The sequence below is a fragment of the Bos javanicus genome, chromosome 1 (assembly GCF_032452875.1).
Source record: "Bos javanicus breed banteng chromosome 1, ARS-OSU_banteng_1.0, whole genome shotgun sequence".
NCBI classification, from domain to species: domain Eukaryota; kingdom Metazoa; phylum Chordata; class Mammalia; order Artiodactyla; family Bovidae; genus Bos; species Bos javanicus.
The window spans coordinates 56,741,393-56,755,596 of NC_083868.1; the positions used below are offsets into that span (position 1 = coordinate 56,741,393).

General features: G+C 42.5%; 1 protein-coding gene across 1 annotated transcript in view; it reads left to right on the forward strand.

Moving 5' to 3' along the window:
* Positions 1–14,204, forward strand: part of PLCXD2 (phosphatidylinositol specific phospholipase C X domain containing 2) — a 52,108-nt gene that overhangs the window by 23,378 nt on the left and 14,526 nt on the right. Inside the window, exon 2 of the mRNA XM_061389689.1 lies at positions 6,674–7,134. Within this exon, the coding sequence (XP_061245673.1) occupies positions 6,674–7,134 (461 nt within the window). The remainder of the gene's footprint in view (positions 1–6,673; positions 7,135–14,204) is intronic.

A 14,204-nucleotide genomic window follows, 5' to 3' on the forward strand; every position in this document is an offset into this window, starting at 1 on the left:
TCACTTGAGATCTCCCAATTTCCAAATAACACCCCTTAGAAAGAGTCAAGCAGCAGTTGGTGTTCCAGATAAAGAGCAAACTGACTGTCCCCTGTCCTGACATAGCAGCTCGTTTTCTCCTACCTAGTCCCTAAGTCGCTTGAGTCATGTCAACTCTGAGACCATATGGGCTATAGCCCGCCAGGCTCCTCCGTCCATGGGATTCTCCAGGCAAGAATACTGGAGTGGGTTGCCATGCCCTCCTCTAGGAGATCTTCCCGACCCAGGGATCAAACCTGTGTCTCTTGTCTCCTGCATTGGCAGGTGGGTTCTTTATCACTTAGTTACCACCTAGAAACCCCAATGCAGTGTAGGAGGAAATACCTAACATAGGATAAATGTCCTGCTAACCTTTTCTTGTTCAAATATCTTTTTCCTTGTGATTTTGCTGCTTCAGTAATTTTATTCTGGATTCAGTAACCCAGTACACATATAAAATGCCCTAATTAAACTTAAATATCCTTATATAATGACTTACTAGAAGTCATGATAAAGAAGTAAGGTGCCCCAATATTTTTCTTTTCTTGCAAACAAGCTGTGATTTTTCAACTGGTCAAAGGGCTGGAGGCATTCCTAGAACAAAAAGGTTGGTGAAGAGAGCTGCTCCTCAGACATGGGAAAGGCAGTCCACCAGATTATCATCTGAAGATTTGAAAGTACTGGAAGACCAACCAGAGAAACTGATCCCAAGAAGTCCGAGAGCTTGTTGGCAAAGGATAATCCTACATTTATAAGCAGGGGTGCCAAGCCTGGGTAGACAGAATCACCAGGGGAGCTTTTCATATTTTTCCTTCTCAACTCCCACCCCAGAGAGATTTTTTGACTTTATAGGTCTTGACTGGGATCTTGGGCACTTGTGTTTCCTAAAAGCTCCCCTAAGGGATTCTGATGTGCATTCAAGGTTGAGAATCACTACTTTAGATTACAGAGTGCTTTCACATACATTATTCAGGGTTTTGTATACATAAAGAGAGGAAGTAGAAACATTTTAATGCCTTTTTATTGTATAAGGAAACAGGAAGGGACAAGAGTAGTAACTGGAAATGAAAAGCTTACAGAAAAATGTTTCCAAAAATTGGAGGAAAATGCCTTCACCTGTGTAGGGCTAAAATTAGGGATGATATCAATCCATGGAGTGTAGAACATTAGGGAAAGGCCTGTTTGTTCTTATTTCCTGCTCTGTTGGAATATTCTTAGGATGACAAAAATTCCCTTCGCAGAGAAGTTTAAAGATAGTTATCCAGTATTTAATGACTATTATTTTCTAAAACCTTATTTAGTCTACTGTATAAATGATAAATATTAGAGAAGTGAAATGTTTGTTGTTAGACAAAAAGTTTGTTAGAAAATATCATGTTACTATTTCCATGTGCATTTGGGGGCTGTGCATATGATTGGTATGTATAGATAGACAACGTGCCTTCACAGTGATCCTTGCAGCTTTCAGATGGTTATAATTAATAATTCTCCAGATAAAAGTGGCAAGTAACAATTTGGTTGTAGCCAGCCAAAGGACGATATAGAGCCTACTCTGGGCTCTCAGCTTAGAGGAAATAGAAGTCAAGTCACAATGAGGAAGAAGAAAAGTAAGTTGTGATCAGAAAGGAGGATATTGTGTTTTGAGATTTTAAAAGTGGGCAATGACAGAGCTTAGGCAGTGACCCAGAGGGCGAGTGACAGCTACTGTCAACAAGGTAGAGGCTAAGCTGTTATCTCCACATCAGCCAACAAGGTGGAGAGGAACAGTGCCTCAGGTGCAGGAAAGAAAATCTTCCAGACCCTAAGTATTTAAGATAAGGAATTCAGTTGATCACCCCTTTTTCCCTCTAGTTTCCAAGTAACAGAGCATGACTAATAATAACAGTAACAATAGTTCAGCACTTGCTGTGTATCAGCATTGTTCCAGGCACTTTGCATGCATTCCAACATTCACAACAATTTTTGTGACAATCGATATGATCATGCCCATTTTACAGATGAAGAAACTGTATAGGGTAAGCAGCTTACCTGATATGCATTTTAAACACTGGTGGACAGAATTGGGATGAGAGAATACTTTATGAAAGCTATCAGCAAAGTAAGTGCATAGAGTCCGAGGAAGGGCCTGGTGAGATATGAGGCCGGAATAATGCATTGGAACTTTGTTGAGGAGAGCCCTAAACACCAGTGACCAGAGTTTGAACCTGATCTGTGGGTAAGAGGGAAATGATGTAATCAGCACTATTATCTTGAGATGATCGACTTTTAAATTGAACAAATTAGGCTGGACTCAAAGGATAAGTCAAGGCTCTGTTGATCCTGCTTATAAGACAGGTAGTGAGGTGGGTGGCAGGTGAAGGTTAAAGGAAGAGACATGTTTGATGTCTTTTTTAGAAGTCAGATACTAAGATTGGGTAACTGGTTGGTTGCAGGGGGTGAGGAAGAGGGAAGAATTTAATTAGAATCCAAAGTTTCAAGTCTGAGTAACTGAGTGAACTATTGACCGATTTAGCAGAGGCATTCTGTGGGGATCAGAGGGGCCACATGAGTGGCTGGCTTTATGGAGCACATGGAGAATCTGTCATTTGTTGTGCCTACACCTGCAAGGCAGGTGAAGCCAAAGACCACAGCAGAAGCTGGACACATAAATTTGGAACTTTAGAAGAGTCTGTGCTAGAAATGAAACTTTTGGTGTCATCTGCGTAATGGTGCTGTGATTAGAAACTTGGAAAGTAGATGAAATCACTGAGGGTGGGAAAAGGAAGGAATAAAAACGCCTGGAAACTTTAAACTGGGAGACAAGCAGGAGGGAGAAGAGCCAGCAAAGGAGGCCAAAGGAGAGCAGTCAAAGAAGGACAGGCACTCCTGAAGGTGTGCATCGTGCATCACAAGGGAATGGAAAGTGAAAGTGAAAGACACTCAGTCGTGTCCGGCTCTTTGCAACCCCATGGACTGTACAGTCCATGGAATTCTCCCGGCCAGAATACTGGAGCAGGTAGCCTTTCCCTTCTCCAGGGGATCTTACCAACCCAGGGAGCAAACCCAGGTTTCCCGTATTGCAGGCAGATTCTCTACCAGCTGAGAGCCACAAGGGAAGCCCAATACTATATACAAAAATGTAAGAAGGTTCTAGAAAAGAGCTGATTTAGCAGGGCCTCACAGAGGCCAGGAAGAATAAAGCCATTTGGAGTTATCAGTTCCAAGGATATAAGGATGAAGGGTAGCAACACAAGGGTAGGAGGTCGCTTCCAACTGGAAGGAGAGTTGATCAGGGAGACAAAGGTCACAGCACTGGCCTCTGTTTCAAGAATTCAACAGCTAGGAAAAAAGAGGACAGTCACTTGAAGGGGTGAGACATGGAAAGTGATTTGTTTTGTTCTTAAGATAAAGAAGACCACTTAAATCTATTGTAGTCAGAGATTTAAAAAAAACAAAATGCCCTGGAGAGGATGAGTGAAGATGCACAGGTACTTTCAGGTGGTAGCAGCAAAACCCTTCCTGTGACAGAAATGGCAACAGAATGAAGTTCTAAACTATTTCCTAACCTTGTCACAAAACAAGCCAGGACTCATGGAGCCATGATCCTGACCAAGTCCACACAGCAGCTGTCTTCGAGAACAAGGCGATGAGGTAGGGGTGCCAGTGGCGGGGGGGTCACTTCTCTGGGGGAAATGTGTGAATTTAATCCATATATCCCAGGGCAGAGGGAGAGAAACAGTCCTAAAGACAGTCTTGAAACATTTTTTTTTTTTTTTTGGCTGTGCTGGGTCTTTGTCGCTGCTCAGGCTTTCTCTGGTTACAGCAAGCAGGGGCCACGCTCTAGTCGTGCTGCACGGCTTCTCACTGCAGTGGCTTCTCTTGTGGAGCACAGGCTCAGGATGAGCAGGTTCAGTAGTTGCCCTGAGACATGTGGCGTCTGCCTGAACTAGGTATGGAACTCGTATCCCCTGCATTGGCAGTTGGATTCTTAACTACCAGTTAAGTTAATTCCCTGGATGACCAGGGAAGCCCCAAGACAGTCTAAAGAGTAAAATGTCTTCTTTCAAGGAGTAGGGAGAAGAGAAAACTTGGATAATAAATCTGGGGTGGAACATATTAAGATTTTCCTTTTGTAAGTACTCTTTGCATGATGTAACCTTGTAAATATTCTGTGTGAAGTGTGGGGTATTTTTACCTGGATTTTCAAAAAAGAGAGAATTAAGTGCACTCAAGTGTCTGGATGTTATTGTTCTCACTCTATGTGAGTGAACTCAACAACCTCCTGGGAAAAAATTAGGTAGAAAGGCAAAAATATTGACAGTGGTTAACGGGTGAGTGTTGGCTTTGACTGCTGGAGGCCTCGGAAGGACAAACGCTATCAAACAGTCAGCGAACAACCTGCTCCCTTGTCCTGTTCCTTCCTGTCCAGGGGATGGCAGTGGGCAATGCTAGGCAGCTAGAATAGAAAAGGGAGCAAAAGGTTGCAGAGAGACTCCGAGTTCCCAGGAGATAAGCATGCCCTTCCTCTTCTGCAGGATGCGCTGGTGCCCAGTGTGTCCCCATGTATTCAGAAATGGTCCCTGGGGCCCCACGGCTGTCACACTGCTGCATAGTCCTCAGACACGGAGAAAACCCCGGAGGTTGTTAGCACATCTCCCTCTGGGCATGAAACTGGGCTCAGCACCAGCCAGAGAATATCAGCAGGGATTTGCTCTTCTCCATGCTTGGATAATGGCTATTCCCTGATACCCAGGGAAGAATTAAGTACAATACATAACTCATACTATATTACACACTCAATCCCAAACAGCTGGGCTGCTGATAAAATCTAAAAAGAAGAGAGAACTGGTTGTCCTCCATCTATACATAATGTATTCATAATAAATCTCTCAGTGAAGAGGTATAAAGAGCTCCTATTTCTGCTGCAGCCCAGGGAAGCAGAGCATTCGGCAAGTTTCCAGTGAGTCTCATTAGCAGAGACAACCAGTGTGGGAACTCCAGAGGGACTCACTCCACATTTCTATTAGTAACAGCCATTTTTTACCTGAAACATGCTAGTAATTTCCTTGCTCACAAAATTCACTTTGCCTGAGGATTGATAACTATGCTTTTTCTTAATAGTTACTGAATACCCTTCATGTTCTAGAGACTACATAACAATAAAGCATTGCTTGTCACATTTTTTTTGTTGTTTTTTGGGTTTATTTCTAAAAAGATGAAACAGTAAAAACCATTCCCAGAATGATTTATTTTCAAGAAAATGGAAATAATAAAACATAAAACAGTAGAGTTGTATAAAATCCTACATTATGTATGAAATACCTACTCTAAAACTTACTGAAAAGTATAACTGGTGACAGTCAAGAGTATTCTATATGAATATAAGAATTTTGATTCTGGTGTGAGTCGTAGTGATTAAGGACAAGATTGGCAGAACACAACACTTTTCTCTTAGATTTTGTTTGCAAAGTGCAGCACCCTGTGAGGAGACCCCTGGGGTCAGAGCCACTCACCAAGCCAACCAAATAAAAATGGTTGACACCAGACAGAAACTGATGACAAAATGGAAGATATTTGTTAAAGATAATTTTTACTTAAGTTACTACTGAAATATTTTCTCACTGTAGTTAGAAAAGTGTCTCTCATGGTCATTTAGACTTTATAACAGTAAGATCATCTCAGTGTCTAGGAGGATCCTTACCTTCTTTAAGGAAGAGAAATACAACATGCATTTGATCATTTAATAATTGGCTTATTAAGAGATGATTTCAGAAAGAGGGGCATATAACTAACCAAGGCTCTTCAGAATGTTTATATGATCTGTTAAGAAATCATTCCCACTGACTTATTTTTACAATATGAAAATAGTATATACAAAATTGTAAGAAGGCAGTTTAAAAAATAATTCTGCCTTTCTTAGAATTTAAATGCCTGTCCCAGCATTACTGAGATAGACACAGAGTTGTCTTATCTTTTCTTTCAATGCCTGCTTGAATAAAGCATTGAATAATGTGCCACCATTAAACATTCTTCTATGAGGTACGCTTAAGCAAACTCTAGTTTGTCTCTATTAGGAATATTCTTCAGAAGAAATCTTTATTTTTCCAAACATTAGTTTAGTTCTTCAGAATAGATTTCCTATTGAAAATGAATTTTCTGAAATGAAATTACTAGATTAAATGGTGTGAATATTTTAAAGCTCTTCTCAAACATTTTTCTAAGTAACTTTCCAAAAAGGTATTTATTAATTTACCTTATACCAGCAATGTATGAAATTATCATTTTACTCCTGGCTGAAAAGTGAAAAGTAGAAGTTGCTCAGTCGTGTCCGACTCTTTGCTACCCCATGGACTCTATACAGTCCATGGAATTCTCCAGGCCAGAATACTGGAGTGGGTAGCCTTTCCCTTCTCCAGGGGATCTTCCCAACCCAGGGATCAAACCGTGATCTCCCACATTGCAGGCAGATTCTTTACCAACTGAGCTATGAACAAGTTGCTAATAAGACTACATTAACTTTATTTGTGTTTATTTCATCCCTTGCAAGCTTGAAAATTTTTGCAACTATTTGTTCACAGTATTCTGTGTGTGTGTACTTCTTTTTTAATTCTTATCTTTTCGGATTATCTGTCCGAGCTCTCTCAACTGCTCACCTCCCCTTTGTTGCTTTGTGTAGGCTCCCATGATTCATTCAGCTACTGGGTAGATGAAAAGTCCCCAGTGGGGCCTGACCAAACCCCAGCGATCAAACGCCTTGCCAGGATCTCGTTCGTGAAGAAGGTCATGAAGAAATGGTCTGTGACTCAGAACCTGACATTCCGAGAACAGCTGGATGCCGGGATCCGTTACTTTGACCTGCGTGTGTCTTCCAAGCCAGGGGACGCCGACCAGGAAATCTACTTCATTCATGGGCTTTTTGGCATCAAGGTCTGGGATGGACTGATGGAGATCAACTCATTCCTCACACAGCACCCCCAAGAGATTGTCTTCCTGGATTTCAACCACTTCTACGCCATGGATGAGGCCCATCACAAACGCCTGATTCTCCGGATCCAGGAGGCCTTTGGAAGCAAGTTGTGCTCAGCCTGCAGTGTGGAGAGCATGACGCTGCGGAGGCTGTGGGAGAAGAAGTGCCAGGTAGGAGGGAACAGAGAGAAACTTCCAAGGGCAAGAACGGAACTCTTCCTGCTTTTTCAGGGTCACCAGCTCTAAGACATCTCATTCCAGGGCCCTTGGGGTAGAAGGCGTAGAGTGTTTGTGATAATAAAAATCTGGTTCCTGGGCTCTCAGATGGCTCCAAGGGCTCCCCTGGGTACCACTGAACCAGGATTGCTAAGCTGCTAAGTTATTTCAGTTGTGTCCGACTCTGTGCGACCCCATAGATGGCAGCCCACCAGGCTCCGCCATACCTGGGATTCTCCAGGCAAGAACACTGGAGTGGGTTGCCATTTCCTTCTCCAGAACCGGGATTGATACCTGCCAAATATTTACTACATGTTTGGCAACTGGTTGAGCATCTAAGTAGACTTTGAATGACCTGGCCAGAACCAGCCCAAGGCAGAGTTGTGAAATAAGACCAGTTGGCCATTACCATTTTTCTATCTCCCATCCAGTCTGTTTAACCCTCCTTGTTCCCCTTAGGGATAATCTGTTCCATTGAGCCTTCAACTCAATGTCAGATCATCCCTGACAAATGTTAATCGATAAGTAGAAGCGTCAGCTGACAAAGGCACAGGAAGTGATTCATCTCAGAGGTGTTAACATTTTTAAAGGCATTTGGGTCAGTGGGAGATACAGAGTTAAGGAAGGAAAAGCCCATGAAGGGATCAAGTCTGGAAGAGCACCCCCAAGTTGAGAAGAGACCCAAACTTAGACCCATGATGCAGAAACTCAGGAAAAGGAGTGTGAGCCTCAGATAAATTCTTCTCTGGTCCCAGAGGATGGTGATGGTGGGAGAGGAGAGCTTTAGGAATGGTCAGGCTCCGATATAGACTCTTTAAAAAGGAAGAAAAAAAAAAGACCTTTCTTTCATTCCCAGTTGCTTCCTTACTCATAGATGCATTAACCAAAACATCTTCAAGATGCAGTTATTTTTGAAATGAGAGAAGAGCTTTTAATTAAAAATCAATTTAAGATTACTCATTTGCAAATATATGTTGAACACCAAGTATGTGCCAAGCTCCAAACTAAAGCACTTGGGTTAAATCAGTAAATAAAACAAAGATCCTTGCCCTGATGGAGATTTCATTCAGGTGGAGGGAGATAGATCATAGGTAATAAATATGATAAATACAGCATATAAAATGTTACAAAGTCATGGGAGCAATGGAAAAAGAAAGGCAAGCAGCGGAAGGGAAAACCAGGGTTCTGTGGGTTGGAGGATCAGTCACAGTTTTAAATAGTTTGATCAGAGTAGCCCTTGTTGAAAAAATGGCATTTGAGGGAGTTAATCTACTGGGGGAAGAGCTTTCCCAGCAGAGGAACCAACCAGAGCAGAGCCCCAAAGCAGGAAGGTGCCCAGCATTGTTGAGGAAAAGCACGAGCTGTGGGGCTGGAAAGCAGAGCAGCAGAGGAAGGCAGAGAGATGGTAGGGGATCGTAGGGGCCTGGTAAGGACTTGGCTTTTACTCTGAGTGGGGAAGGTTCTGGGAGGGTTCCAAGCCCAGGGTCCTATGGCCTGACTTAGGTTTTGATGGCATCCCTCTGGTTACTGAGAAGAGACTTGGAGTAGAGACAGAAGGAAAGTATGGAAACCAGTGAGGAGAATCTCAGTGGAAAGTGGTCAGATTTTGAACCCAGGAGAAGTTAGAGCTAATAGGGTTTCCTCATTGTTGGGACCATGAGGATTCAAGGATGACTCCCAGACTTGGCCTAAGGAGCAAGAAACACTGGATTGCACTGTGCACCCCTAAATGGCTCTACAAATACTAAAGAGTTAACTCTCAGATCAGATCAGATCAGATCAGTCGCTCAGTTGTGTCCGACTCTTTGTGACCCCATGAATCACAGCATGCCAGGCCTCCTTGTCCATCACCAACTCCCAGAGTTCACTCAGACTCATGTCCATCAAGTCAATGATGCCATCCAGCCATCTCATCCTCTGTCGTCCCCTTCTCCTCCTGCCCCCAATCCCTCCCAGCATCAGAGCCTTTTCCAATGAGTCAACTCTTCGCATGAGGTGGCCAAAGTACTGGAATTTCAGCTTTAGCATCATTCCTTCCAAAGAAATCCCAGGGCTGATCTCCTTTAGAATGGACTGGTTGGATCTCCTTGCAGTCCAAGGGACTCTCAAGAGTCTTCTCCAACACTACACTTCAAAAGCATCAATTTTTCGGTGCTCAGCCTTCTTCACGGTCCAACTCTCACATCCATACATGACCACAGGAAAAACCATAGCCTTGACGAGATGGACCTTTGTCGGCAAAGTAATGTCTCTGCTTTTGAATATGCTGTCTAGGTTGGTCATAATTTTCCTTCCAAGGAGTAAGCGTCTTTTAATTTCATGGCTGCAGTCACCATCTGTAGTGATTTTGGAGCCCAGAAAAATAAAGTCTGACACTGTTTTCACTGTTTCCCCATCTATTTCCCATGAAGTGATGGGACCGGATGCCATGATCTTCGTTTTCTGAATGTTGAGCTTTAAGCCAACTTTTTCATTCTCCACTTTCACCTTCATCAAGTGGCTTTTGAGTTCCTCTTCACTTTCTGCCATAAGGGTGGTGTCATCTACATATCTGAGGTTATTGATATTTCTCCCGGCAGTCTTAATTCCAGCTTGTGTTTCTTCCAGTCCAGCGTTTCTCATGATGTACTCTGCATAAGTTAAATAAACAGGGTGACAATATACAGCTTTGATGAACTCCTTTTCCTGTTTGGAACCAGTCTGTTGTTCCATGTCCAGTTCTAACTGTTGCTTCCTGACCTGCATACAGATTTCTCAAGAGGCAGATCAGGTGGTCTGGTATTCCCATCTCTTTCAGAATTTTCCACAGTTTATTGTGATCCACACAGTCAAAGGCTTTGGCATAATCAATAAAGCAGAAATAGATGTTTTCCTGGAACTCTCTTGCTTTTTCCATGATCCAGCGGATGTTGGCAGTTTGATCTCTGGTTCCTCTGACTTTTCTAAAACCAGCTTGAACATATGGAAGTTCATGGTTCACGTATTGCTGAAGCCTGGCTTGGAGAATTTTGAGCATTACTTTACTAGCGTGTGAGATGAGTGCAATTGTGCGGTAGTTTGAGCATTCTTTGGCAGTGCCTTTCTTTGGGATTGGAATGAAAACTGACCTTTTCCAGTCCTGTGGCCACTGCTGAGTTTTCCAAATATGCTGGCATATTGAGTGCAGCACTTTCACAGCATCATCTTTCAGGATTTGGAATAGCTCAACTGGAATTCCATCACCTCCACTAGCTTTGTTCATAGTGATGCTTTCTAAGGCCCACTTGACTTCACATTCCAGGATGTCTGGCATGTCCGAGTTAACTCTCAGTGTCTGTTAAAGTTATCTAAGCTATTTTTCTTCACTAAAACTTTCATAAGTGATATTTTGCCAAACATTTACTACACCTCTCCCCTAAACATAAGTTTATATCTGTTTGGACTCACAAGCCTAATTTGGAGAAACTTTTCCCCAGTGGAATCTCTCTCTTACAACATTAAATAATACTAGTAACAAGAACAATACTAACATTCATGGGACTTTTACAGTGTGCTAAGTACAGGGATTAACTCATTAAATTCTCTCAACAGCACTAGGACATAGGTTGTCATTATTATCCTCACTTTACAGATTTGAAAACTGAGGCTTTCCCAGTAGAACATTCTTGGTGAGTGGCAAGGCTGTCTCAGTCACAGACTGTCAGCTCCCCAGAGTTCCCACAGTTCTCAATGCTTTCCCAGGGCTGTTCACACATTTGGTGATTTTCACAACCAGAGTCATAGATTATGCTAACAAAAACACTTTGGCCTTATTTATAAGCCTCTATTATCATAGGTTTTCAGAGGGTTTGCTGAATGGGAGACAGGGAAGATCTGTGAATGGGCCTTTGAATATGAGGGTTTGGGTAAGGTTAAATTTTGAGTTATGTTGGTAAACAGGTTATAATTTTATAATTTTGTACACTGGCTGCCATATTGCATACTAGATCATTTAGAAATTTGCAGAGAAACAGGTAATTTCAGGAGTAACAAATCATTCTGGCAGTGAATTTCTAGCAGAGAGTAAAGCTCTGATATAGTTTTAAGAGTGGGCTAATCAATATCATGGTAATCCAAGCCTATGCTCCAACCAGTAACACTGAAGAAGCTGAAGTTGAACGGTTCTATGAAGACCTACAAGACCTTTTAGAACTAACACCCCAAAAAGATGTCTTTTTCATTATAGGGGACTGGAATGCAAAACTAGGAAGTCAAGAGACACCTGGAGTAACAGGCAAATTTGGCCTTGGAGTACGGAATGAATCAGGGCAAAGGTAATAGAGTTTTGCCAAGAGAACGCACTGTTCATAGCAAACACCCTCTTCCAACAACACATGAGAAGAATCTACACATGGACATCATCAGATGGTCAACACCGAAATCAGATTGATTATATTCTTTGCAGCCAAAGATGGAGAAGCTCTATACAGTCAGCAAAAATAAGACCGGGAGCTGACTATGGCTCAGATCATGAGCTCCTTATTGCCAAATTCAGACATAAATTGAAGAAAGTAGGGAAAACCACTACACCATTCAAGTATGACCTAAATCAAATCCCTTATGATTATACAGTGGAAGTGAGAAATAGATTTAAGGGACTAGATCTGATAGACAGAGTGCCTGATGAACTATGGACAGAGGTTCGTGACATTGTACAGGAGACAGGGATCAAGACCATCCCCATGGAAAAGAAATGCAAAAAAGCAAAATGGCTGTCTGAGGAGGCCTTACAAATAGCTGTGAAAAGAAGAGAAGCGAAAAGCAAAGGAGAAAAGGGAAGATATAAGCACCTGAATGCAGAGTTCCAAAGAATAACAAGGAGAGATAAGAAAGCCTTCCTTAGTGATCAATGCAAAGAAATAGAGGAAAACAACAGAATGGGAAAGACTAGAGATCTCTTCAAGAAAATTAGAGATACCAAGGGAAGATTTCATGCAAAGATGGGCTCGATAAAGGACAGAAATGGTATGGACCTAACAGAAGAAGAAGATATTAAGAAAAGATGGCAAGAATACACAGAAGAACTGTTCAAAAAAGAGCTTCATGACCCAGATAATCACGATGGTTTGATCACTCACCTAGAGCCAGACATCCTGGAATGTGAAGTCAAGTGGGCCTTAGAAGCATCACTAGGAGCAAAGCGAGTGGAGGTGATGGAATTCCAGTTGAGCTATTCCAAATCCTGAAAGATGATGCTGTGAAAGTGCTACACTCAATATGCCAGCAAATTAGGAAAACTCAGCAGTGGCCACAGGACTGGAAAAGGTCAGTTTTCATTCCAATCCCAAAGAAAGGCAATGCCAAAGAATGCTCAAACTACCACACAATTGCACTCATCTCACACGCCAGCAAAGTAATCCTCAAAATTCTCCAAGCCAGGCTTCAATAGTACGTGAACCACGAACTTTCAGATGTTCAAGCTGGTTTTAGAAAAGGCAGAGGAACCAGAGATCAAACTGCCAACATCTGCTGGATCATAGAAAAAGCAAGAGAGTTCCAGGAAAACATCTATTTCTGCTTTATTGACTATGCCAAAGCCTTTGACTGTGTGGATCACAATAAACTGTGGAAAATTCTTCAAGAGATGGGAATACCAGACCACCTGACCTGCCTCTTGAGAAACCTGTATGCAGATCCGGAAGCAACATTTAGAACTGGACATGGAACAACAGACTGGTTCCAAATAGGAAAAGGAGTATGTCAAGGCTGTATATTGTCACCCTGCTTATTTAACTTCTGTGCAGAGTACATCATGAGAAACGCTGAGCTGGAAGAAGCACAAGCTGGAATCAAGATTGCTGGAAGAAATATCAATAACCTCAGATATGCAGATGACACCACCCTTATGGCAGAAAGTGAAGAGGAACTCAAAAGCCTCTTGATAAAAGTGAAAGACAAGAGTGAAAATGTTGGCTTAAAGCTCAACATTCAGAAAATGAAGATCATGGCATCTGGTCCCATCACTTCATGGGAAATATATGGGGAAACAGTGGAAACAGTGTCAGACTTTATTTTTCTGGGCTCCAAAATCACTACAGATGGTGACTGCAGCCATGAAATTAAAAGACGCTTACTCCTTGGAAGGAAAGTTATGACCATCCTAGATAGCATATTCAAAAGCAGAGACCTTACTTTGCCAATAAAGGTCCATCTAGTCAAGGCTGTGGTTTTTCCAGTCATGTATGGATGTGAGAGTTGGACTGTGAAGAAAGCTGAGTGCCAAAAAATTGATGCTTTTGAACTGTGGTGTTGGAAAAGACTCTTGAGAGTCCCTTGGACTGCAAGGAGATCCAACCAGTCCATCCTAAAGGAGATCAGTCCTGGGTGTTCATTGGAAGGACTGATGCTAAAGCTGAAACTCCAATACTTTGGCCACCTCATGCGAAGAGTTGACTCATTGGAAAAGACCCTGTTGCTGGGAGGGATTGGGGGCAGGAGGAGAAGGGGATGACAGAGGATGAGATGGCTAGATGGCATCACCGACTCGATGGACATGAGTTTGAGTAGACTCCGGGAGTTCGTGATGGACAGGGAGGCCTGGCGTGCTGCGATTCTTGGGGTCACAAAGAGTCGGACATGACTGAGCGACTGAACTGAACTGAATCTATATCATTCAACAACCAACACCCCTAAAATTATGATGGAAAGAGACTGTGATGACATGTCAGAAAAAGGTCTCATGTCATCAATTTGAATTTCAGGGCTTCCTTTGTTCCACTTTCTTTCCCAAAGGTTTCCCTGCCATGCCTCTTAAAAGCTGAACAAAGAGATCTCCAGCAGAGCCTCAGTTACCTCCCCACTGTTGGAGCACGCCACGCTGGCGGTTAAACTTTATTCATTATGTAGTGAGCTGCCTTGCATGTAACCCCCAGAGTATTTTATTACCATAATTTAATGGCAAGAAGTGTACAACCATTCAGTCACATTTCATTTACTCCATATGCAATTACATCCCAGCTCACAGGTTTGTGCCGGTACATTAGTGGCTATGGGTTTTGAAGGTACAG